Source organism: Octopus sinensis, linkage group LG1 (assembly GCF_006345805.1).
Source record: "Octopus sinensis linkage group LG1, ASM634580v1, whole genome shotgun sequence".
Lineage (NCBI taxonomy): Eukaryota > Metazoa > Mollusca > Cephalopoda > Octopoda > Octopodidae > Octopus > Octopus sinensis.
Window position 1 is genome coordinate 90,829,260 of NC_042997.1, and position 27,967 is coordinate 90,857,226.

At 34.7% G+C, this 27,967-nt stretch overlaps 1 protein-coding gene across 8 annotated transcripts in view; it reads right to left on the bottom strand.

The window, feature by feature from the left end:
- Window positions 1-27,967, bottom strand: part of LOC115216530 (ATPase MORC2) — a 161,388-nt gene that overhangs the window by 98,808 nt on the left and 34,613 nt on the right. For all 8 annotated transcript variants that reach the window (XM_036502786.1, XM_036502764.1, XM_036502766.1 and 5 more), the window contains exons 3-16: window positions 27,195-27,248; window positions 20,025-20,059; window positions 18,562-18,630; window positions 17,077-17,167; window positions 15,575-15,683; window positions 13,712-13,786; window positions 11,933-12,153; window positions 10,208-10,453; window positions 10,025-10,070; window positions 9,316-9,401; window positions 8,238-8,378; window positions 6,974-6,993; window positions 4,366-4,500; window positions 1,967-1,991 (exon numbers count right to left, since the gene is read on the bottom strand). In XM_036502786.1, the coding sequence (XP_036358679.1) occupies window positions 1,967-1,991; window positions 4,366-4,500; window positions 6,974-6,993; window positions 8,238-8,378; window positions 9,316-9,401; window positions 10,025-10,070; window positions 10,208-10,453; window positions 11,933-12,153; window positions 13,712-13,786; window positions 15,575-15,683; window positions 17,077-17,167; window positions 18,562-18,630; window positions 20,025-20,059; window positions 27,195-27,248 (1,353 nt within the window). The remainder of the gene's footprint in view (window positions 1-1,966; window positions 1,992-4,365; window positions 4,501-6,973; window positions 6,994-8,237; window positions 8,379-9,315; window positions 9,402-10,024; window positions 10,071-10,207; window positions 10,454-11,932; window positions 12,154-13,711; window positions 13,787-15,574; window positions 15,684-17,076; window positions 17,168-18,561; window positions 18,631-20,024; window positions 20,060-27,194; window positions 27,249-27,967) is intronic.

Genomic DNA, 27,967 nt, shown 5'->3' on the forward strand with positions numbered 1-27,967 from the left:
TAATTACTCAACATGCCTATTCATTTCTAGTTTTAGAGATTTTTGTCAAGCTATTTGTTTGCCGAGATATTTGTTCTTCTATTAACTGCATTAAAAGTTTCAAATAAGGGTGAATAAGGTTTTATCAGTCAGGTAATCTGGGACAAGCACCATTAGGTATATGTGAAATTGTCGATAGTCAGTGCCTCAAAAGCACAAGAGTGATTATGTGGTAAGAAGCTTGCTTCCCAACCACATGGTTCCAGGTTCAGTCCCACTGCTTGGCACCTTGAGCAAGTGTCTTCTACTATAGCCTTGGGCCAACCAAAATCTTGTGAGTGGATTTGGTAGACAGAAACTGAAAGAAGCCCATTGTATATTTTGTATATATTTAAAAATTAAGGGTAGAAATTGATATTAGTCAATTAAAACCAGTGGTCTAGCACATTAAAAAGAATCCGAAGATTAAAATATTTATATATACCAATTAAGGACTGAACACGAAAAGGTGGACAGTCAACATGCTAGATATAGACGTCAAATCGCCATTCTCCACAAAGATTTTGTTCTCAAATAAAAATGTGGAGAATGGCGATTCTGTCTACCAAATCCACTCACAAAGCTTTGGTCAGCCTGAGGCTATAGTAGAAGGCACTTGCCCAAGGTGCCACACAGTGGTACTGAACCTGGAACCCTACTTACCACACAGCCTCTCCTGCACCTATATGCTTAATGTTGTGAAATATAGAAGCTTTTGCTTTTAACTTCTGTAAAATGGCGATTTGACGTCTATATCTAGCATGTTGACTGTCCACCTTTTCGTGTTCAGTCCTTAATTGGTATATATATATATATATATATATATATATATATATATATATTTATTAATGTATGTATATCTTTGTGTCTGCTTCCACCCCCCAATCACTTGACAACTGATGGTGGTGTGTTTATGTCCCCATAACTTAGCGGTTCAGCAAAAGATACCGATAGAATAAGTACTAGGCTTACAAAGAATAAGTCCTGGGGTCAATTTCTTTGACTAAATCCCTTTAAGGCAGTGCTCTAGCATGGTGGCAGTCAAATGACTGAAACGTAAAAGAATAAAAGAAAAGAATATAGATGGTCCCAACCCTATGTAAATGTATTTACATTCAATAAAAACTTTTTCATAAGGCCAAAACAATGCAAAATGAAATACAAAGTAAACCACAAAAGTGCAAACAGAACAACAGTTGAAGTTGTTCTGTTTATATTTTCAGCTGCTGCTGTTTCACTTTGCATTGTTTCAGCCTCATCAAAAAGTTTTTAATCTAATGTCATATCACACAATGGCTCACCATAATCATACAATTTTACACAGGGTTATTACCTGGTGATTACCAGAGTAGGTGACACTGCAAGCTGATTTTGGTGGAGCTACTTATCTACACCATTTGTCCCCACGACAAAACACAGTGAATGGCGTTCTACTGGGCTCAAATATACCCCAAGCATATTTTAACTGGAAATAACCTTGTATTTATACATATCATGCCACCCAATAATTTGTATGCAGAGAACCACCTTTTAGCGCTACCAGTCATTGAACAATAATGACAGGAATATCATAAGAGAGACAATCTCTCTTATCAGCCTGCAACACACCCTGTCCAATTTAAGTGGCTAAAGAGGAATGCTTGTAACCTACAGTCTGGGTAGGTAGCGCTACAAGCTGATTTTGGTGAATTTACACCATTTGCCACCAGTGAGAAATTTTCACCATCACAAATATTGCCATCATCATTCTTAAAGAGGATAATTCTTGCTTCAAATACAACAGATGAGATGGACAGGTAACAGTCCACCATTTCTCCACAATCTACTTGAATGTCACATATAGAAATAATAAATAAATTGACAAAAAAATAGCTGATAAACATCTCTATCTTCTAATCTAAATAAAAACTTACAAAATTCAAATGTAAACAAAAATGGATATATTTACCAAAAGCTTGTAATTCCAGTTTGATCTGAAACAAATTAAAATATCATCATCATTTAACATATTCATTACTTGTGAGGGTTTGGTGTGTGTATGTGTGTGTGTGTGTGTGTGTGTGTGTGTATGTGGATGTGTTAATCAAAGTGTACGGTATTATATATTTATGGCCAATCTTACCAATCGGTTTCTTCCTAGAGATTCAACTGAGTGTTAGGTAATAGTTCGATTGTGTAACCCTGCACTCATCAGAGGTAGAATGGATGGATTGATAGATGGGAGTTATTGAGGTGGATTTTCTACAGCCAGATGCCCTTCTTGTTGCCAAGCCTATCTGTTTCAAGTTAAGTAATATTCCCCATGACCAGACATGTTAACATGGCAGATTAAAAATGAAGGGTACTACTTGCACAACGGGGTAATATTTGTTTCCATCTATCACAAAGTCAAGGAAAGGAGACAATAGGACACACACATACAAAAATATATATTCTTTTGTTTCAGTCATTTGAATGTGGCCATACTGGAGCACTGCCTTAAAAGGTTTTTAGTCTAAGAAATCAACCCCAAGACTTATTCTTTGTAAGCCTAGTACTTATTCTATTGGTCTCTTTTGTCAAAATGCTAAGTTACAGAGGCATGAACACACCAACATTGGCTGTCAAGCAATGGTAGGGGGAAAACATACGACACACAAATATATACATATACAATCCTTCAATATTTATGTTTACATATATTGCCCTTCAGTACTGGGATTTTCTTCCCTTATAGTTATATAAATTTGCAATGGATTACTAAATCCTGTGCCTCACCTAAGGTATACCCACTAGGAACTGTTATTATTCTACATAAATCAGTGTGTCAGATATATTTTACAAATATTTTAGAAACCCATTTTGGTTTCTGGTACTGATATAAATTTGTTAAAAATGGTTTATCCTGTATGTTGGAAATTTATATGGTCATCTACAACTGAGGAGAACAATTTCTTTCAAACTCATGTAATATTTTCCTTGATCGATTAAATGGAGATGCTCGAAAAGGCTGTAATGTATTGATACCTGGACATCCTTGTTATTTAGTTACATTCTGTTCACCTAACTTGGAGTTGTGCAGGCTATACCGAACTGACTTGGTGCCTCAATTTAAGTACCTAATTAAACTGAATCTTAATTACATGTATGCATGCATGTATGTATATATAAATATATATATATATATATATATATATATATATGTGTGTGTGTGTGTATATATATATATATATATACATAGATACATGCATACATGTAATTAAGATTCAGTTTAATTAGGTACTTAAATATATATATATATATATATATTACACAATGGGCTTCTTTCAGTTTCCGTCTACCAAATCCACTCACAAGGCTTTCGTCAGCAAGAGGCTATAATAAAAGACACTTGCCCAAGGTACCATGCAGTGGGACTGAACCTGGAACCATGTGATTGGGAAGCAGCTTCTTACTACACAGCCACACCTGTGCCTACATAGACAGGCTTCTTTCAGTTTCCATCTACCAAATCGGATTGCCCAAGGTTATAGTAGAAGACACTTGCCTGAGATACCATACAGTGGGACTGAACCTGAAACCATGTAGATGGGAAACAAACTTCTCACCACACAGCCACACCAGTGCCTAAAATATGTAATGTTATCACAAAATATTATAAGGTATTGTAGAAAACAAGTAAGTTTTCACTATGTGAGAAATGTGAAGTTTCTAAATGTGTGAACATAAGAATTTAATGCTGGAAGTATATTTTCAAGAGATGTGCATGTGTCTCCACAGATCTGATGTTGAATACTACTGAAATTGCTGAATACCTAGTGCTGCTTATATTCAAGGCCTCTATTAATAAAGGTGCATGGCTCAGAGATTAGAGTGTCGGACTCACAAGCATGAGGTAGTAAATTCAATTCCTGGGCCGAGCTGTGTGTTGTGTTCTTAAGCAGGGCACTTTATTTCACATTGCTCCAGTTCACTCAGCTGTAGAAATGAGTTGTGCCATCACTGGTGCCAAGCTGCAAGGCATTTGCCTTTCCCTTGGATAATACCAGTGGCACAGTGGGGAGGCTGGTATGCCCAAACTTGTACCTTGGAAAGGAACTTTCTAGGTGCAGTGCCATGGTCATTCATGACTAAAGGAAGTCTTTACCCTTTACCCCTATTCATGGAGGATTTTGTAACATGCATTTATCCTCTTTGCTGTATTCACACTCATCCAATTTTTATACCTCTAATTTCATTTAAACTTTTCACAGTGATTCTGTGAGAATACCAAAGTAGCTTCTTCAGTCATTTTCTATGACAACTTCTTTCTGAATATATAAAGCATTGAAAGGGGGAATTTTTAAAAAAATAAATGTTCCAACTCACGTATATTCAGATCATTCCAATACTGTTCCATGTGTTCGCCCATAGCTTTCATTAAATATCGGAATTCTTTGGCATCAGCAAAGTCTTGCTTGTTATGGGTCGGCTCCAACACCAAATAAGGAACATCAACAACACCTGTAGCAGAAACAAGGAATTTTGTCAACGAAACATTTGTTGTGCAATGTTTCATCAGCACAGTTTCTAATAGGTACATTGTAAAGATATATTTCCCCATTAAAATGTAATTCTTTTGTTTAACCCTTTAGCATTTTATATTTACATTGTTAAATCAAAACTTATTTATTCACATTGTTTTCAACTAATCATGCATTATCTCATAGCTTTAACATTTCAATGGTGTAATTGTTCAATTTATAGAATGACACTCTTGGGTAGTTGTGAGAGGCTGGATCTGGTTGGTTTGAACATACAAGAGGTAGAATACTTGGGCCTGATCAAGCTGGTTTCAATATACACCAGGCAGAATATTTGGGCCTGATATGGCCAGATTGAATGCTAAAGGGTCAAAAAAAGGTTTCATTATTATCATCATCACCACCATCACCTTAATGTCTACTTTTCCATGCTTCCACAAGTAGAACAGGTTATTGAAGCAGATTTTCTACAGCTGGATGCCCTTCCTATCATCAACCCTCACCTGTTTCCAAGCAAGGTAATATGTCCCCATGGCTAGACATGTTCTCACAGAATATTACCTTTTGACTTCTCAGGCATCGTCAGACCTACCAGGAGACTGCTCTCCTGTCAACATAGCTCTCTGGATCACAAGAATATGCAAACTCTTTTTTTTTAAAGATTTTAAAAGTAAAAATCCCCAGTTTTCATTTCATATTTACACTCACATACACAGTCACCCACACACTCAAGATAGGTAAGTGCACACTGTTGGATGGTTGTTAACTCTCCACCCTTTAATACGTTTTGTTTTCCATCCTGCAGGCAATCCAAAAATTACCCTCCTCACCTAGCAAGCTTCGTGGTGTTGCCAATGACCCCAAAATGCAACAGGTTTACTGTTATATGTTAGCTGTAGTGCTCAAGAGTGACCTGACACAATTGTAGATATTTACAAGGTAGTATAAAAAATTCCCAGACTAGTTCTGTAACACACCAATAGATGGTACCCCTGGTTGTGCATGCAGTGAGAGCTAGCAGTGACCTTCATGAGGCAGTATTCTAAATTATATCACTGTGTTTACTTCTCAAGTTGTGAAATTAGTGTTTTTGTGATTCACAAGTATGCTGTTGTCTGCGATTTTATCATGGACAGGAACAAAAGAGCCAATGTGAAATTTTGTGTTAAACTTGGGAAGTCTGCAACAGTGACATTGAGCAAGCTTACAGCAACAAGGCAATTAGTCATACGCGATGTATCGAGCAGCACAGGTAATTCAAAAGCAGAAGAAGATCACTGGAAAATGATGAGTGATCTGGAAGACTTGCCATGAGTGTCAACCCCCTTGTCCCCCAGGGCCAGACTGTCAATCAAGAGTTCTACAGTGACATTTTGAAGCATTAGAGGAAAGACATTTGTTGAAAGTGAGTGGATCTGTAGAGTGCAAAGAATTGGATTCTTCACAGTCACCGAGCACCTGGTCACTGAGCTCTCTCACCAAAACAACATGGCACCACTTCTGCACCCACCCTATTCACAAAATTTAGTACCTGCGGACTCCCATCCCTTCCCCAAGATGAAAATGCAGCTCAAAGGTCACCATTTTAACACTGTTGTCAAGATCCAGAGCAAATCGCAGAATGTCCTCGACTCGCTTACGGAAAATGACTTCCAAGGCAGATTCTAAAAGTGGCAGGAATGCTGGAAGCAGTGTATTATTGTGCAAGGTGACTATTTCGAAGGAGATGATGTTAAAACTTAGGTAAATAAGTTATTTTTTATTAAACATAAGTAGTCCAGGAACCTTTTGATACCACCTCGTAATTTTGCTTAAATCATTCATGCCCTTAAGAAAACCATAAACATTACACAATCTCACTTCTCAATTCCTTTTCTCCTATAAATCTAGGAATTGAAAGCCAACAATTTTACTTTTTTCAGCCTATGAGGTCACTGAAACTGCTATAAATATTAGGCGAAAACACCTCTCAACAAATAGTATATATATATCTAGTCACTTTTACATCTCTATTTCTATTTTCTTAAACATTTATCAGAAAGATAGAAACCAATAAATTATTAAATTATCCCAAATAAACAGATGATGTGTGATTTCATTTAATTGCATTAATATTCCACCCATACTATTGTGGAGTATGTCCTTACAACTTATAAGCATACCTATTATGGATATAACAAACAGATATGTGATTTAGTTTAACTGTATCAACTGTCCATAAATCCTAGATATATAAAGGTTGGAAAGCTGGAAACCATTTATCATAGGTCTGCTAAATCAGGTTACTGCAACCCTAAGGCTTGTCTAATCAGGTCAAATCATCCAACTTACTGCAGCATGGAAAACAGATGTTAAATGATGATGATGATGATGATATACTATTCTGCAATTAAATCAATCTGGATTATGGTTTTATTTATCACGAAGAGCTATATGAAAAGATATCAACTTACCCACAATCCCACTGCAACAGCTGAAATGAAAGGAAAAAAATGAAAATATTTATTCTTTCTCCTTTTATAATTGTAAAACAGTTTGCTGGACATTGTTGTAGAGCTGAAAAAGAGGTAATTTCTACTCTTCTCTTCTGGAAGCCATCTACTTGCAATACCAGAGGGCGCACACTCTCCTACCCTGATGTAATCTCCAGGGATACAGGCATCCAGCAACAGGACCTCCGTAATGCCATGATGGATCGTGAAGTCTGGCGTAGCATGGTAAATTTCATTGTCTCGACCACGGTCGAACAATGATGATGATGAATGGCTCAATATTGATTTAGATGTTTTAAAGTATATTTTCAGTTACACATCTCAGATCTATACTAAACAATCTAACACTACAAAATGCCAGTTAATGGTTATTTGGAGACTGCTAAAACCAAACAAATATTCAACCTCCAGTGAGGAGCTTATTGATACATTTATATTAGTTCACAGAAACTAAAAAAGAAATTCTACATCTTAAGACATTATTTCACATCAGACATGGGCAACCTCTTCCGAAAAGCAGACCGCATGAGACATGGCTTATCAATAGGTGGGCTAAAAAAAATTCAACATAACTTTTCATTAGGCATGCTATTCTGAAAATCTTGCAGGTTGCAGCTTGCCCATGATTACCTTACATAAATAATTACCCATCACAAAATGGTTCTACAGGTATCTTAATACATGTGGAATATGTAGAATAGCTTCTATTCTACATATTCCACATGTATGGAACGACTTGACAGGAACTGGCAGGAGCCACACCAGGTTCCATAGTCTGTTTGACTTGGTTTCTACTGCTAGATGCTCTTTCTAAAACCAACCACTCCACAGAGTGTACAGTTGAGATTAAATAATATAAATTTGTCCTATTGACGCAATCATGATGATGATGATGATGATGTGTTCAGAGTCATCTATGCTAGTGAAAGTTATGCTACATGTTCTACATACAATTACACATATAGAAGATATTTTACATATTCCACATGTATTAAGATACCTAGAATTTATTTTACATGTTCATCAAATAATTACTCGTCTGAAGGATATACATGCTCATGAGGTAATTACATATATGGAGGATATACCACATGCTCCTTATATACTACATAAAAAGAATACAATAAGCTCCAAAGTATATTATCCATTTGAATGATATGCTACATATTCATAAAATAATTTCATGTCCAAAGAATATTTTAAAAAAGCATGAATTTGTACTTACACCCCACCTTCCAACTGCGGTCCAACCTTTTCATACATCCGAATCAATCGGCTACAATTATATACAAATATTCCATCCTGGTTACGATTGTCAATATTTACACCATATATAAAACTGAGGTTCTTTGGTTCTTTGAGTGCTCTGAAAAAAAAGTAAAATTTTATGAATACATTGGAATGTTAACTTTTTTTTTTTGTCTACTCTATAGTTGAAATAATTAAGGATACATGTTAATCAACCACTTTTTGAACCTCCAGTTTCAAATCACTGCACATTTTCATGGTCCCTGAACAAAACACTTTATTCTACTTACTTTGGCTAACCTAAATGATTGTAATTAAAAGACAATAATTTCTGGAGGAAATTATGCAAATAAGAACCATATTTCCTGTGGTAAATTACCAAAACAGGTACTATTACAATTAAGTTAAATTACTAGCATTCTAGTAGTTATGTCTTATATCAGCTTACCACAACCTAATGCAGAACAAAACAATAATCCTATGAATTCTTAGAACGATTTACAACTAGAAAGACTTGAAAATGGATTAACATTTAAATCAACGTTTTCTCTAAGCTGGATGGATAGCTTTTCAACACTCAGGGACATTTAGTATAAGCTTACCCTTTCATATTTTATTCAATGAAGATTCCCAAAAGTTTCTCCTTGAACACTATTTTTTAAGGAGAAAATCAAAATGGTACATAAACTTATTTCATTTATGAACACAAGGTCGATGTGCAGGGTACTGTACACTGATTTAGCCCTAGTTCATCACCAATACTTAAACAAGAAAGGATGATAGATGAAACTGAAGCACATAAGGACATAAGAAACTACTTAATATTATAAATCAACTGAATGTGCCTTGAAAGAAGGCATAGTTAGGAGTGGTGTGTCAACCGTTATTTCTTTTTAATAATAAAAGCACAGTAGAATTGTAATTTTAATTGATTAAAAGAAGTTTCATATACTGTCTGTCAGCTTATGTGTTGCCCTCACCACCTTTCCATATCTCTCTCTCTCTCTCTCACTCCTGCTTCTTGCTCCCTCCAAAAAATATTTGCTCAAACTTACTTCATTTTCCGGTCAGCCACCATTTTGCGTATTTGAGACTCTTTACGACATTCTAATGCAAAAGTCTGTGCTTTCCGCAAATCTGCCTGCAATCCAGAATGTATCAACAACAAAGTTACACAAACCATTATAAATTTATGAGAATAAAAAGAAAAAGTTTCAGGTACAAATTCAGGTCATTATTTACAAATTTCAACCACAGCGTCTTCATAATCTAAGCATGGCTATCAGCACTCTGATGAGAGAATTATCTATGGAGAACTATTCCATGACGATAGGATAATAGATATATTTTTCCACAACAGTGCACAATTTAATCTGAGATACTCAGCAGTGCTATAATTACTCAGTAGTAGCAGTTAACCACTTAGCCATTATGTCACCTATCTATCAACTCTTTAGTATTTAAACAGGCCATAACCAGCCAAAATATTCTACCTGTTTTAGGTTGAAACCGGCCAGATCCTGCCTTTCACACCTATTTTATAATGTCATCCTAAACACAAACAGACCCATCATCGAAATCTCAAATCTATGAGATAGTACATGATTAATTCAAAGCTATGTAAATAAATAAACATTACATTTGACAGAGTAATATGAACACTAAAGGGTTAAGACACACTATATGAATACACAGTACTATTTCTGCTAATATCTCATCCATCTCATTTGTTAAGCCAATGCAATAAAGACAAACACTACTTACTCTCAGATCTTTATTAAAAGAGGTACCACATTTTTTCTCCAAGTTTCTACAAAGAGAGGAAAATGAAACTTTGAGCCTCGGACATTAAAAGTTAACAATAATTCTAAATGGGAAATAATCAATTCATCAAAAGTAATGACTGAATAATCAAACAAATTAAAAGAATTTCAGTAAATTTTTTACTTTGCTTTGCTCTCTGCTTCTCGAGATTTCTCAGCAGCAATTTTGGCATCTTCATCAGCTCTGTTAGCATCTTGTTCAGAACGCGTTCGGAATCTGTTGGACGAATATCTGTACATGCGTTGTTTATAGAGACAGCAAGCTAAACGTTTGGTACGGACTTTCTTATTTTGGATATATATTTTCATTCTTGGATCCATATACAGGACTGCTGTGTAAGCGCGGAATGACTTCCTCTCAGGCATTAAACTAGAAGTTTTTTTTAAAAATCAAGAGATTTTAATTAAATCAATTTAGATTGAGAAAAAAATAGATATCCATATAACTAAAACAATTGAAAATGACAGTTTCCGAGACACATAACCTTTTTGATACCAACCCACCTGAGACCACCTCTGGTTTTATAATATAAACTTCCTGTTTAAAAGTGATCTAAATTACAATCTTTCATCAAAATTTCATGTCAATTTATGTTCCAAATAAAGGTACCAAGCTAGCAGAATTATTAGTACACTGGGCAAAATGCTCAGCAGCATTTGTCCATCCTTACATTCTACATTCAAATTCTTCCAAGATCAACTTTGCCTTTCATCCTTTTGAGGTCAATAAAATAAGTACCAGATGAACGCTGGAGTTGATGTAATCAACTTACTCCTCCCCCAGAACTGCTGGCCTTGTGTTAAAATTTGAAATCAATTTATGTTCCAAATTGCATTTTAATAAAGACAAAGTTATTTTACTAAATAATTCATAATTTTCAAAACTGATTGAAACAGGAGCAATGTATTTCAACAGCAATAGGTAATGAAAGGGATAAAGTAATATAAAAGTGAACTAAGACAAAACAGGAAAACTTCCTAATTTTATAAATTTGCAGCAAGTAGAAAATTCTTGTGAAAATAATTATGAAGAGTCTAAATTGACCTTTGAAAGCTGATTTGTATTATATTGTACAGGAAGAGGTTCGATAAGATTATTTAGAAATACAGAAAAAGTTGAAAAGAAAAGAAGATGCAAAATGAAGGAGTATTTTAAGTATGGATAAGAGCTAAAAGAAAATATTGAGAGAAACAATAAATTCACAAAATTCACTTAATTTCAGAAAACACAGTAGTGATAGAATGGAGTAAAATCAACAAAATATGAATATATTCAACACTAAATTTTAACTGAGAAGAAAACGCACAACAGAGACATTCCATTAACCATAGAATTAGCAGTTTGATTAAAGATAATCAGGCCAATATTTTTTGTTTTAGGCAGAAATCAGCCCATAAAAAATTCTAATCATCTCAAATTTTGGTTTCAGCCATTACATCTTGGTAAAAAAAAAAAATTCTCTCACATCTTTTTGAAAAACGCAACCAGAGACTCTTCCAGTCTACTCTCCCTAACAAGCTACAATTTAGAAATAGATATACAGGGGATTTTGCTGGTGAGGTGAAGTGGTATTTTTTGACAGCGTTATTAAGAGGAATTGATATATTAACGTATCAAAACACACTTCTATTTATTGGCTGCCATGAAACATCACTATATTCAAGAACATAGCAAGTATATAAATGAATTTAATACTAAACAACAAAAGTCGTTTTACAGATATTATATAATACGTTCAGTATTACATAGCAAGACCGCTGAATAAATAAAATATCATTTTAATGCATAAGTAGAAACACTGTCAATACGATATAGATGAAAACAATAAAGTTGTCAGAAGTTACCTACCCTTCATCAGAGTCAAATTCTCCAGAGAGTGGATTATTGAGAATAATATCTGTTGTGTCTGAGACAATATCCAATTCAGGTTCACCATTATCCAACAATTTTAAATTGTAAATTATCACAAGGGTTCCAGTGGAAGAATTAATTTTGTCAAACTGAGCATAGAAATCTTCAAGATTTTTAAATGGGGAATACTTCAAGATTAAACTCATCTCTAAGTCATGCTATAAAGCAAAAGAAAGTGTAGATGAAAGATATTTGTACTAGACAGAGTCAATTTCTTCAAGTATATATGTGTGTGTAATGTGTAAATACATATATTGCCAGTAATCCAAAAAAGAAACTCACACTAAAACATTAGAGTAGTAATATATTTATAAAGTTATGGCCAGTTGGAGAGTGACCCTTGGATTCACACCTAGCTATATAGGCAACTCATCAGATTCAAATAGCCAGAGGCACATAACTATATAGACTTCTATGTTGGCATGGATTGGATAGTGTAACAAGATTCAACAAGCCAGAGAATGGCACTAAGCTTTGATGGTCTGGCATGGTTTCTAAAGCTAGATGCCTTCCCTAAATCAACCACTTTACAGTGTACTGGGTGCTTTTCTTTTCATGGAACCAGCACTAGTGAAGTAACTTGCAAGACAAAGAAAAAAATCCCTCAACTGAGCGGGGAAGCAGTATTGAAGAAGATGGCTTTATGCCTGGTGTTAAGAGACTAAAATATGATGGAGGGACAGGCGTAGGTGTCTTGCTATGAAGGAGATATATGGCTAACCTGCATTACATAAAGGTAGAAGGGAGTAACTGGAAAGACAATGATGGTGGTGACAAAGTGTTAGAGTACTTAGTCTCAAGATTCAAGAAGATAAGTATAAGAGGAAATATGCACAAAGGATTAGGAAGGATTGATAAGTTCGTCAGTGTGAGAGGAAAGTGACAGGTGGTTGGAGCAAAGTTGGAGGTGCGGTTGATGGTAGATATCAGTATGGAGGTGGTAATGAAAGAAATAAGAGTGGATCAGGAATGAGGTGATCAGTGGCAGCACATGAAAGGCGAAGAACTGCAGTATTCTGAACATGTAGACAGATTAGAAAACAGGAAGATGATGTGTGTGGAGGGACATGAGAGAGAGAGAGAGAGACAGTAAAAGAGATGGATGTCAGAAGTACAAAAGTGAGATGAAGCTGTCAACAGCAGATATGTGAGGATATTGAGAATGACAGTAGAAAATGACAGCAGATGAGAGGTGTTAAAGATGAGATATGGCAATCCGAAGGTATAGCACAGAGGAGAGGGAGAGATAACTCATAGGAGATATAATTCAAGAAAGATAACTAGAAGCACAGAAAAAAGGCAATCAGAAGATTGTATGGGAAGGGATGATAGAAAATGAGGGATAGATTTTAAAAGAAAGTGGTTCCAAGGAGTTAGAGTATGGACATGCCTCAATAGGTGTTTAAAATTAATATCTTATGATTTTTACTCATCTTAATGACACAAGTAGTAAAGTCTATTGAGTAGTAGAGTCTACTAATAAACTTCTCTTGCCAAAGAAAATATTTAAAGGAATAAATATTTACCAATTTTTAATCTTCAATCAAAAATCATAAATATAATGCAGTTTTACTCACAATAACAAAAATTTCATAAACTATTTCATAGAATATTTTACAAGGTCTAGAAAAACACAAAGGAATCATCCAAATTTAAGACAGAAATGTAAAATAAATTATCAAGTTGACAGAGAAAACAAATTAATGAGCTACTTACTTTTTCCAATGCTCGAACATTCTTAGCAAGAGGGCTTTGGGATTTAGTATCAAAAGAAGGAATTGGCACTACAACCTATAAAACATGAAGAAAAAGAGTATTAGATAAGATTGAAATCTTCTCAGAAAAATTCCATTTTCCTATATCTTATGACCATAAGTGAGAAAATGAAATTTGTGCGATATGGGTGAATAGAAAAGTATAGAAAATAGCTCATGTGACAAGCATATAGAATGTTTTTTTAATAATTTGAAGACCTCACAAATTACTAATGCCAGTAATTTCAAAACATAAATGCAGGCAAGGTTGTGTGATTAAGAGGCTTATTTCCTGACTATGTGGCCTTGGGTTTAGTTCCACTGCACAGCACCATGGGCAAATGTCTGCTACTGTAGCGCCAGGCAAGCCAAGACCTTGTGAGTGGATTTAAGACAGAAGCTGAAAGAAGCTTGGAAGGAAGGAATGAGAGTGAGTGCGTCTTTGTGTTTGTCCTCCACTACTGTTTGACAAGTGTCGGTTAGTTTACATCTCCCTTACTTAGCAGTTCAGCAAAAGTGATCAATAGAATAAGTACCAGGCTTAAAAAATAAGCACTGGAAATGATTTGTTCAACTGAAGCCTTCAAGAAAGTGCTCCAACATGGTTGCCGTTCAATGACTGAAACAAGTAAAAGATAAAAGATATATACAAATAGTTGTTATTCTATAGATACTAACATTTATTATAGATATTATAGAGTCAGGAAAAGTATGAAACATCATCATTATTATTGTTTTAATGTCAGCTTTTCCATCCTTACATGAGCCAGACAAAATTAAATGAGGCAGATTTTCTGCATCTGGGTGCTCTTCTCATCACCAATCTTCATTTGTTTCCAAGCAGGTCAATATTTCCCCTGCTTCAAACACAGACAGCATTTTCACAGAAGCCTGCAAATGAAAGACACCACCTGTATGATGGTAATTATCATCATCGTTTAACGTCCGTCTTCCATGCTGGCATGGGTGGAACAGGAGCCAGCCAGGCAGAAACCTGCACCAGACTTCGGTGGTAATACTCATCTACAATTAGTACATGATGTCAGGACAAATAGATGCAATCAAAACATACACACATCCATCAGAGAGTTAATATCACTGTTGATAACAGACTTCTCTCTCAGAGTGAAAAGCAGACTGTGTGATACTCATATAGAAACGAAACAGCGATGCTACATGGAAGTAAGACATGGGTCCTGACTGTAGAGGACTTGTAAAGAAGGAAAGAAAGAGGGACACACATACCACTGGTTTCTATGTAGTTTCCATCTATCATTTTCACTCATAAGGCAATGATTAGTCCAACACAATAGTAGGAGACACTTGCCCAAGGACTGAATCTAAAAGCAAGTGGTTGCAAAGTGAACCCCCTTATCACACAACCATGTCTACCTCTATCTACACCTGCATTTAGTGCCTATATTTTGCATTCTAAATTCTTTCTGTTATGATAAATTAAAATTTAGATACATTCTTGTCCACTTCAGTCATAATTGCCTTAATCCAGGACATCATCATCATCAACAACATTTAATGCCTGTTTTCTATGCTGGCATACGTTGGACGACTTGACAGGAACTGGCAAGGCCAGGAGCCACACCAGGTTCCATAGTTTGTTTAACTTGGTTTCTACTGCTAGATGCCCTTCCTAAAACCAACCACTCCACAGAGTGTAAGGTTGAGATTAAATAATATAAATTTGTCCTATTGACGCAATCAAAATGCCTTGAGCTTCAATATTTTTCTGAATTTAGAATGTAATGATTAGACATGGTCTATGCAGATTTTATGCTATAACAGATTCCTCAAGCAACTTTATAGTTACCTCATCTATACCTTCTTCTTCGTGGAATGTTCGGGATAGAAATAAACATGACATAGTGGTTCCCTTTTTTGTAAAAATAATCATGTCATTCCCAATACGCATTGAGCCTCTGAAAAATACAAATGCATAAAATATTATTATATATTCCTAATCCATTCAGTTTCTTTGCAAAATAATTCTCTGAAATCACACAAGCATCAATACACAAGAAATTGAATCTCTTTCAAGTAAACTTTAAAAAAAAAATGATCTTGTTTTATATGCAGGTCTACAGATTGCTTGCTAATGAATCTTTTTGCAGATAAAATCAAATTTTGGTTAAGGATCTGTTTACATTTAATTAATATATTTCCCTTATGACAAAGGAATATATATACAGATGCAGATGTGGTTGTATGGTAAGAAGTTTGCTTCCCGACCATATGATTTAGAGTTCAGTTCCACTGTATGGCACTTTTGGCAAGTGACTTCTATTATAGCCTTGTCAGTGGATTTGGCAGATGGAAACTGAAAGAAGCCCATCATGTATATGTGTGTGTGTTATTGTCTCCTTGCTTTGACATTGCATGATACTTGTGAATGTCACTTATGTGAACACTGTTTTGTTTCTTATGTTCTGTGGAAAGATGTCTGGTCATGGGATGATATTACTTTACTTGGAAACAGGCAAGTGTTGGTGTCAGGAAGAGCATCCATCTAGCTGTTGGAAATTCATCTCAACAAATCCTGTTTGACTCATGCAAGCATGAAAAAAGTGGATTTTAAAATGATGATGATGACATACATCCCTTATAACCAAACATAAACATGTCCAGGACCAAAGTTAGTTTCATCGATAAGACAATTCATCAGCAGGTAATCAATAAACCTGTGTATTAAACAAGATCATTCAGTTTTCTTTTTTTGTTTTGTTTTTTGAAGTTTTTCATTTGAAGGAGAACCAAGCTTGAAGGGAATTTAACTTTATGAACATATAAATAGATGTAATTAGCAAATAATACATGTAAGTATATATTAATTCATTTGTTCGTCTAATGTCTGCTGTTCCTTGCTAGTATGGGTTAGATAGGAATGTATCAGGAGCAGGATTTTGCAGCAGGATGTTTTTCCAGTCACCAATCTTTACCTGTTTTTCAAGTAAGGGATTTTTTATTCTACAATTCTTCATACGTGCAGAGCAACTGGTCATAATGTCAACAGGGAATGTAAAAATCATTCACCATTCACTCAAGCAAAGCTGTAGAAAGTCAACATTCACGTGTGTGTACATACACAAACACAGACAGTAACACTGTGTGACTGGTTCTACTAGCACCACTTAACACAGGAACTGAAGGAGCAACAACAATAGCAAAAAAGCACAATTCCTACATTGCTCTCTATATACACAATGGCTAATGCTAAGTCTTTCTGTTACATATTCATCTTATACTTCATCCTGTTCTATACAAGTTTTTTGTAAACCACATTAAAAAAATCATTATAACAGTGTAAATACATACGATTTCAAGCCATTGCCATACATTCCAATCTGTTGGGAATCTGCTGACTTCTTGGAAGATTTGCCAAATGTTATAATATCAGCAGTTTCATCTGTGGAGAAGAATAAGCATCAATATAGATCAATGAAAGCAAAATGTAAAGATTATGACATTTTATTTTGTTAAGCAAAATTAATTTGTATGGAGCAAATATAGACAACTTGTATCAAATTAACAGAAATACAACATAATTTAATTCTTGATCTGTTTTGTGAACATATCTATATATATAAAACTGTAGTTGTGTGAGTGTCTGTCCCCTTCGATTTAGATTCCTAACTACTCCCACATTTTGCAGTGCAGTTTAGCCAAATTCGGGTATCTTATAGTCGTGATTCATATCGAGCCTGTCTGAGTATTAGCACGTGTTTACGATGAGTCTACGATTTTAAAAATAATTTAACATCATTTTTTATTCCATTTTAATGCATAATTTTTCGTGTGTCGATGGCAGCGGAGTTGGCGTCCATGGTCACACCTGCACCTGTTTGCTTCTCCCCATTCTTCCCTCCCTCGTGAAGCTGTGGGGAAGGGAGTGTAAGGAAATCAACGTCGTAAAGCGTTGTCAAGAAGACCAGCGTTCTTTTAGAACAACGACTTCATGGCTTGAAGACACCAAAACAGAAATGGCTAAGAAAGCCCGAATTGGCATCTATAAGGAAAGTAACTCTCTAAAAATGCTTATATAGTTATTTCCCTTACAAACCCGAGCAACGCCAGGCGATACTGCTAGTTTCTAATAAAAATATTCTGATTTATGTTTCAATTTTCAAAAAAATAAAAGCTTTTGAGAAGTTTAGTGAAATACCTATGCTCCAACTTGATAAAAGATGTTTATCTTAACACTAACTTTTTAACATTTAATCCAGCCATATCCACCGGAATATTCTACCTGTTCTATGTTAAAACTGACTATATCCAACCTCCCATACCTACACTACAATGTCATTCAAAAACTTTACAAACACACCGCTGATATCTTGAAGCTACAAAATAATGGGTGATGAATTCAAAACAATGTAAATATACAAGCAATACATTTGACAAAGAAATTTGAATGCTAAAAGGTTAATAGAGAGCATTTGGGACAAGCTGGAGTCAAATTGATTAACTAAGATATATGTCTCTGGAAAGATGCAGTTGGTTAAGTTGGTAATATATCTGACTATTAACAAAAGGGCTAACAGACAGTATCCTAAAACCAGTCCTCAATTATTAGCCAAAGTTCACTCCATCAGTGTCCAGATTGTCAGTGTCAAGAGGTACATCACATAATTTGATTTTGGCTTGCTTTAATGAGTTCCAATCCTTACTGGAATGTTGACTAAAGTGGGATAGTAGTTTGAACCTCACTTGCACAAAATTCATTTAATGAAAAATTATCTTTAAAAAGTGATTTCTGTATTAGACACCATAGCATCATAATAGTTAAATTTGCATTCTTACTTGGATCCATGCCTTCGCCATCATCAAGAAAACACATCATAAAGCCACCTCGAAGACTTTCATCTTCCACTGAAAATGAACAAAAGATTTTAAGTAAATGCAGATGACAAAAATATAAATTTTAGCAACTGAAAAGAACACTTTCATTTTTCCAAGAATGGGATCTACCCGAAATATCAACATACGCTTCTCTTCACAAATTTATTTCTCTCTTGTTTTTTTCTTTTTTTTAAACAAAATAACATCATAACTCGTTTCGTTACACTAGGTTTTATGTTTACTTGAAAGTGCTCGCAAGATCAAGGGTATACAACTGCTTAATAGATTGCTACAAAAATATTTTTATATTATCTGACAGCATAAAATTCTACATAAATTATTTCACAAGTACACAAGGGTTTCATTTTTATAAAACTAGTGTTACTTGTCATATGACAGATTTTATATATATATATATATATATATATAGATAACTATGGAACTACTTTTTTTTTTCCATCACCATGGGTAATATCAGGAGATACAGCATATATATACAATAATTATAATTTAACTTTCATCAGATTCCTTGGTGCTGATACAAAAAAGCAATGAAACAAGTACTAATTTTCAAAAGAAAAAAATATTACCTTAAAAAAATTAGATAAAACAAATCTCTCATTTTTATATTTGTAATATAGATTTATTGGTTTTCTAAATTTTATCAGCATAATCACAGTTTGTCCCATCAAAAACCTATTTCTACAAAATTTAATTTTAAAAAATATACATTTTTCAGAAAGTTATAAGAATCAAAATACATGGCAGGGAACCAGATTGAAGTTATGCCTGCCTCTCTCTCTTTCTCTCTCAATATATAAGGTGAACTGGCAGAATCATTAGCCTGCCAGGAAAAATATTTAGTGACATTTCATCTGTCTTTACATTCTCAGTTCAAATTCCGCTGAAGTCGTCGTCTTTGCTTTTCATTTGGGGTCAATAAAGTAAGTACCAGTTGAGCACTGGGTCAATGTAACTGACTTACCTACTACCCCAAAATTGCTAACCTTGAGCCAAAATTTGAAATCAATATATATATATATATATGTGCACTCTGCAATATTCTAATACTCTTCTCTTTGCTGGGTGTAGTAGTACTTGCCTAAGTGTCAAAGTTAAAACATTTATCATAATATTGATCACTTTGACCAGAATCAAAAACAATATTTATTATACAGGTAAAATAAAGGTACCTGAATTAACTTCAGTATAAAATTGGTACTCATTTTATCAAACCTTAGAGATTGTTGACAAATTGGAGTATTTAGACTTAGAATGTAAAAAAGTGCAACAAAATAATGCAAAATATTTTTAATGTTGAGCACTCTACTGATTCTACCAAATTACCAACTTGAATTGATTGAATATTTAAATCCATGGATTTTGTTAAATCAGTATTGTTAAAAAGAAATAAAGTTACTTACATGTATAGATGTTCATTTTTGTGGCAGAGGCATCTCTGAAAAAAAGAAAACATATTCAACAGAGTGAAAAATTAAATAAATTGTAAGCATGCGTGCACGCATACACACATGCAATCTTTTACTTGAGTTTTACAGGTTGTAAAGGGCTGTTGCATGGTGGAGAAGAAAATTATAGAGAAGAAATTTATTTTAAGCCCCTACTTTCTCCTGCAGCCAGCAACCTATTCTTCTGGACAGAGCAAAAATACTGCAGCATATCTTAACATAAATATAGTTAGCATCTGACTCAATATCCTCTAAAACAGTGCCATACACAATGTCTACAAGTTCATATTAGAGTTTTAAAAAAAAGTCTTTCTTCAGTTCTGATATACTCCCTTTGTGTTTATTTAGATCTTCTTCATCTGAGCTCAGTCGTTGCATGAATTCATGTTGAAGCACCTTATTAGGAGCAATAGGGAGAGATAGATGCTTCTATATAGTTTTTCAGTCTGTTTCCTATTTTCATATTAACTTTAAAAAAAATTTTAATGTAATTATTATCAGGTCATTAAGAATGAAATGCCCAATTTTAAACTGAAAGTTTATTTTATTTTATCTCAACAAAAAGCAATGCAGTTAATTAAAGTATGCACCTAAATTATCAACACAATTTTGCCATTTTATTGGTAGTTTATTTATGCTGGCAGCAAAGAATTCTGGAGAACAAGAGGTGATGAAATCATGAACGGCTGTTTTTGTATCTTCTTCAGATTTGAGATTTTTCCCTTGCAAAAGGTTGTCTAATACCTGGAAAACATGATAGTCAGTTGGTACAAGGTCTGGTGAATATGGAGGATGACAGAGTACTTCCAAGTTCAATTCCTGTAACTTGAGTAGTATTCTTTGTGCAACATATGATCGAGCATTGTCTTGCAAGAGAATTGGCCTGTCTCTATTGACCAATCTTGATTGTTTAATTGCAAGTTCACTCATCATTTCATGCAATTGGCTGATGTATATATACATCTGCTGTAATTGACTTAACAGGTCTCATGAAGCCGTAGTGGATGACACCAGCACTGGACCACCAAACAGACACCATTAGCTTTTTTTTTGGTGAATATCTCTATCCTCCATGCAGAACGCTTCCTATTGTTGAAGAGAATCTATTTTTCAACACACATAACAATATGATGCACAAATGGTTTGTTTTTTTGCCATGACAGCAAAGAACAGCAAGTTTCAAGACAATGTGTCATTTGATACTCGTTCAGTTCATGTGGTACTCACTTGTCCAGCTTCTTTACCTTGACAATTTGTTTCAGATGGTCCAATACAGTTGGAACTGAACCATCAAACCTTGCTGCTAACCAATCCATACTCCATTGTGATTTCTTAAAGTGATGCCAAATTCTCTCTCGTAACCAACATCTTTCTTCATTTCTATAACAACATTTTTTCACGCAAGTGGTAGTATTGATGATAATGATCGTCATCATCATTGTCATCATACATCCATTTTCTATGCTGCATGGGTTGGATGGTTTGGCAGATGATTGCAAACCAGAGGACTGCGCCAAGCACTATTGTCTGCTTTGGCATGGTTTCTACAGCTAGATACCCTTCCTATTGCCAATCACTTTACAAAATGTACTGGCTACTTTTAACATGGCACCAGCACTGGTGAGGTTGCCAAGTAATTTGCAAGACAAAGATCCCTTAACTAAGATGAACAATATTTTTATTTAAAAAATATAAATTGAACATGAATTTTCATAAAATGTTAAAATGTTCCACTAAACAATTCCACGAGTTCTGTCCTCTAATAAAATTAACAAATCTTGAGGACACTACAAATTTTAGAGAGCACATGTTTGTTTAGTTGTGCAGAGACCTTATCATCTTCTTTAGATTTAACAACTTCTTCTTACAGCTGTTTCAATCTTTAAGAAATATTGTTTTTGTGCACATTTGGTTCAACATGAACGAACGGAAATAATTCAACACAAGTAAGGTTTTCATGCTCCCACACTGAAATGCAAAAGATTTACATGAGAAGTGAAGGCTAGCAAACTTTTGCTGCCTTAAATTTAAGCCCCATCATATTTCTATTCATTCGTTGACATGGTTTATACACTGAGAATTTAATGGAAAAGATTTTGTTATAATTTTTGTCACCACTGAGTTTCATTTTTAAATTCATCATTATCATCATTGTTTTGAAGCCCATTTTTCCATACTTACATAAAAAAGTAGGCGTCAGATGAGACTTCACAGTAAAAGAATTTTCCATAAGCAGACGCCTTCCTCTTACTAACCTTCACCTGTGTACACACGCCCAAATCTATCAAACAAAAGCCTAGAAATGCTTTCATAGTGAACAGCAGACACACAACATTCTTTGTATTAATAGTGATGCTTTGTTTACAATCAGCAAGCACATGCCAGGACACATTAAGAAACCAGGACATGCTTTCAAGGACTGCTGACAAAAGACAGAATTTGTGTGAACAGAGATACTTTGTTTAAAATAAGTGCTCACATGACACGATGACTAGTCACACGCATGCACACACACACACACACACAAACAAACATACATATACATGTGTATTTACATGTCTTTTATCTTTTACTTGCTTCAGTCACTGAACACTGGCTATGCTGGGGCACCACTTTGAAGGATTTTAGTTGCACAAATCGACATTAGTCTCTTCTTGAGCCTGATACTTATTGTATTGGTCTCTTTTGCCAACCACTAGGTTATGGGAATGTAAACAAATCAACACTAGTAGTTAAACAGTGGAGGGGGCAAACAAACACAAAGGCACACACACATACACACACACATAGATACACATATGACAGGCTTCTTTCAGTTTCCATCTACCAAATTCACTCACAAAGCTTTGGTTGGCTCAAGGCTATAATAGAAGACACTAGCCCAAGGTGTTACACTGTGGGACTGAACCTGGAACCATGTGGTTGGGAAATATATATACATATGCATATATGTGGTACTCATCTATACTAACATTTAGCAAACTATTGAATGTATGCATGGAATGTACATACATGTAGGCACATTTTTTAACCTATATACATGTTACTGATTTTGAATGTAAGCATGAAGTATCAGTCATGGTTAATGTCAAGACTGACTGTGTTATTGTGTAGCTGTAATATTGTGGTGTGTTATTGTGTAGCTGTAATATTGTGGAAGTGAAACAAGATGCTGTCCAACAACTTGATAGATTGTGATATATTGACAATATAAGATAACGTTGTCACTGGTATAATTCATACAAGTTGAATTAAGTTCAAAAGACTTTTAAAGATGGTAAAATTCAGTGATGTAACAGGGTTGCCAATAAGAAAATTCAATCGTTCCTTTTCTCAATTGAAGGATAATATAGCTTCTAGTATATATGACTTGTTGCTTGCTAGGGATGATTGTGGCAGCTGCCAGTCCTAAGCTAGGCTGCTTTATTTCTCTATTCATTTCTGCTAACATTTTTCTTTTCAACTACTAGACATGAACAAGTCAAAAATCTTTGGGGTAATTTTCTCCAATCCCCTGTGCCAGTAACTTTGCTTACATTATCAAGTTAGTTACATATAACGTGACATCAAACCAAGGCAAGTCTGAAAATTTTGTTTGCACAATTAGTGAAGCATGATGCAATAATCATCTGCTTGGATAGGTCTTATTTTTTTCTTTTCTGTCTGAATGCACAAAGTAGTGCATAAAAATCATCATCATCATTTAATGTCTGTTGTCCATGCTGGCATGGGTTGGACAGTTTGACGAAGCTGAGGAGCTACACCAGACTCCAGTCTGATTTGGCATGGTTTTTACAGCTGGATGCTCTTCCTAACACCAACCACTCCAAGAGTGTAAGGGTGTTTTTTGCATGCCAGTTGCATGACAACAGTATCTACCACAACTACAATTTCACTTAGCTTGATGGGTCTTCTACTCGAGCACGGCATTTTGCCAAAGGTCTCAGTCATCATTATCATCATCGTTTAACGTCCACTTTCCACGCTAGCATGGGTTGGACGGTCATTTATCATTACCTCTATGAGGCCCAACACTCGAAAGGTGATATTAGAAAAAACACGTGTAAACTAACTGTTCGTAAACAAACCGAATTTCATGGGAAAGTACATTCCCTGATTTACAAGCACTTTTCTCCATTTATCAGTGTTGCCTTATTTTGCTCACACACACACACACACATTGCTAAAGGCATGAAAGAGTCAAGTGATAGTGCTAGGTGAAAGATTGTCTTCCATCCAAAAACAAACGGTCTGCTACACCATTTATACTCAGTAAATTTTACAAGGATTTGGTCAAATTGCAGCTATAGAAGATATTTGACCAAAGTACAATGAACCAAAACACATTAAAATCTAATCATATATTCAAACCAATAAAATAATTGCACATAGTGATATACAATGCAACTAACTCTATTGGTATTTAGTACTTGATTCTTTTTTTTTTTTCTTTCTAGGATGGTGATGTAAAGCCTACAACCATTTAGGAACCCATTCAATTCAGGAAAATGAATAACCAGGTGAAGAATGTTGAGTGTTATTTTGATTAATTAGAATAAAATGTGAGCATAGAGGAAGTTGAAAAGGTATTCAACATAAGATAATAACTGATATAATTGTTAAGTAAAAGGTGGAGGGGTGTAAGACATGGTACACTTTAGAGTGAAGGATCTTGGACATTTGGACACATAAGAGATGCAGCAATATCAGAGGAAAGTTGAAAGGGAAAATAGTTTTTGCGTGTGAAAGGTACACAGGTACAATTAACACTAAAAATGTACATAAAATAGACACCATCAAATGCCAGGAAATTCATTTCAAGTAAATTTTTGTTGACATAGAGTCAAGATTTGAGCCAATAACTACTAATATCTTTTCACCTAAGTTTGTAATATAAAATAATGTATTAAGGACTGGTAAATGTAGAAAAGTACCCAACAGCTGTTACTTATTTGGTTATATATATAATATATCCCCGACCATCACACTACTTTATATTAATTCTTACCATCAACAAAAGTGAGAATTGATATAGAATAGGAGTGAGAATATAGACCAGTTAATACTTGTAATAAATGGATTCTGTTAACTAGGATATATATATCATAATCATTTAACATTTGCCTTCCATACTAATATGGGTTGGACTACTTTCATAGGTGGGAGTCAATCAGAGAGTAGTGAAGTACAATACTCAGGCTGTTCACTTGTTAACAATTAAAGCTTCATCACATGAAGTCAAGTAATTGATAATTGTGTGGGCAGTGAATACAGCCTTTGTACTGGTCAAATATGTCCCAAACATAATTGAAATGATCTAAATGTTTGTTTATTCATAACATTGCTTCTGTATGCCCACTACAATATTTTGTTTAACTGAAGCCAGCATCACACATGGGCAGATCATGTTTTGATAAAGAAACAAATGTTCCCAAATGCATTTCAAGGTTTTTATTCTTTTGCAATACACACTGGTGATGATTGCCAAGAAGCAAGAAATGTATTCACTGTCCTGCCAAGAGTGAGCACCTTGAAATGACTATTGTATTTTTCAACACTTGTTCCCTAAAACTGAAAAGGCTCTCCATGGCAAACTTAGCAGTGAATAAGACCTTTGTACAGATCAAATATATCCCAAACATATTTGAACTTACATGTTTGTCTAAATATTTATTGCTTTCATTATATTTTATTACATAGTGTTAATTACAAAGGAGGTAGGAATCAATACAGAGAATAGGAAGAGATACACAGTAACTAGACAGTAGTTTAGTATTTAGTAGACATATCTTCTCAGGAATATAATCAGGAAAGTAGAAATCAAGAAGTTCAACTAATTACAAACTAATAATGTTATTCAAATAAGATAAATATGACTAACCCAGTAAATTACCATAGATAAAAAATGTCATCAATGGATGTGATATAAGTATAATGTAATCTGAAAATACCAAATAAATTAAGGGAATGTAAAGTAGGAAAGTAATCAAAAGAAACAAATGAAACAAGAAGAAAGACGAGAGTTATGCAGGTGACTAACTGTAGCAATTTTACAATTTGAGGACTTAATTAGAGGTACCTCTTTATATATAAAAGTGAAGTTGTGTGTCTGTCTCCTACGATTTAGATTCCTAACTACTCCCACATTTTGCGGTGCAGTGTAACCAAAAGCGGGTATCTTATAGTCGTGATTCATATCGAGCCCTTCTGGGTATTAGCGTGCGTCTACGATGAGTCTACGATTTTAAAAAAAATTTACCATCATTTTTTCCCATTTTTAATGCATTTTTGCTATTATATAAGGGAAGTAACTCTCTAAAAATGTATTATTAAATCTCAGAACGTAAAAAGCTACAGTAACACCCCACTTTGTGGTTAGCCATATTGAGATGGCTATTATACTTTACATCTCTAAAAATGCTTATATAGTTATTTCCCTTACAAACCCGGGCGATACTGCTAGTTAGTGAATAAATATTACAAAAGGAAATATTTAAGACTTAGCAAAATAGACTTCAAACAAAAAGTTTACCAGTAGATAAAACCAAGACTAAAGGTCATACAAAGGTCCAACAAAATCAAAATAAGCCACCAAGAAAAGGAAGGTGGAGACTTAATGATACAGTGACAAACTAGCAAATTGATATCATCATTGTTTTATCAGCTACTTTTCCATGCTCGCATGGATTGGATGGAATTTGTTGAGGCAGATTTTATACAACCAGATACCCATCCTGTCAATAATCTTCACCTGTTACCAAGTAAGGTAATATTTTCCCACGACCAGCCATGTAATCATGGAAGATTGGAAATCAAAGGACATCACATGTATGATGGAGACACTCATTTACAGCCATCATGCAATGTCAAGGCAGGGAGACAGTACAACGCACACACATATGAACATACATATACAATGGGATCTTTTCAGTTTCTGTCAACCAATCCACAAACAGGGCTTTTGTCAACATAGGGCTATAGTAGAAGACAATTGCCCAAGGTGCCTTGCTTGAGATAACATAGAAAAAGAAATTGAGATGCATCAAATGTATTAGAATAGCAGATATACACATATGACCTTTATTTTTGAGGGAAAAAAAACAATAAAAATTAAAATATAAAAACCTTGAATTGTCCACCAGTTCAGCCAAAGCACCAAACAGGAATTCATGAGTTGTTCTGAAATCAAAAAAAAATATATATATATATAAATAAAAATAAAACCAAAAGAAATGGTATTTGTTTTCTACTTGTAAAGATATCTCAATATAACAAGCCTTGAACCAGGGGTATGAAAAAAGATAAAATGCAAAAATCTATCATTGGACAATATTTCAAGACCCTTTCCGCTTATATTTGTACTCAGATTAAAATTTAAACATGATACACGACTGACTATATGGTCATGTGTCAAACCTATCTACATCAATAGAGTTATGACTCTGTACAACAGGCATTCACACCCAAGCTGTCAACAACACCAACATGTTAACATCCACTTTGCCATTCTCACATAGGTGAGACAGAATTTGTTGAGGCAAATTTTCTTTAGTTAGATGTCCTTCCTGTTGCCAACCCTCACCTATTTCCAAATCAGGTAATATTTCCCCATGACCAGACATGTTTTCATGGAAGATTGGAAACAAAGGACACTACTTGCATGACAGTGACTCTCATTTACAACTATCACATGATGTCAAGGCAAGGAGATAGTAATGTGTGCACGTGTGCACGCACAAACACACACACACACACAGGCTTTTTTCAGTTTCTGTCTACTAAATCTACTCTTAAAGTTTTGGTTGGCCTGGGTCCAGAGTAGAAGACACTTGCCTAAGGTACCATACAGGGAGTGTGAACTCAGAACCATGTGGTTGGGAAACAACCTTCTTACTACA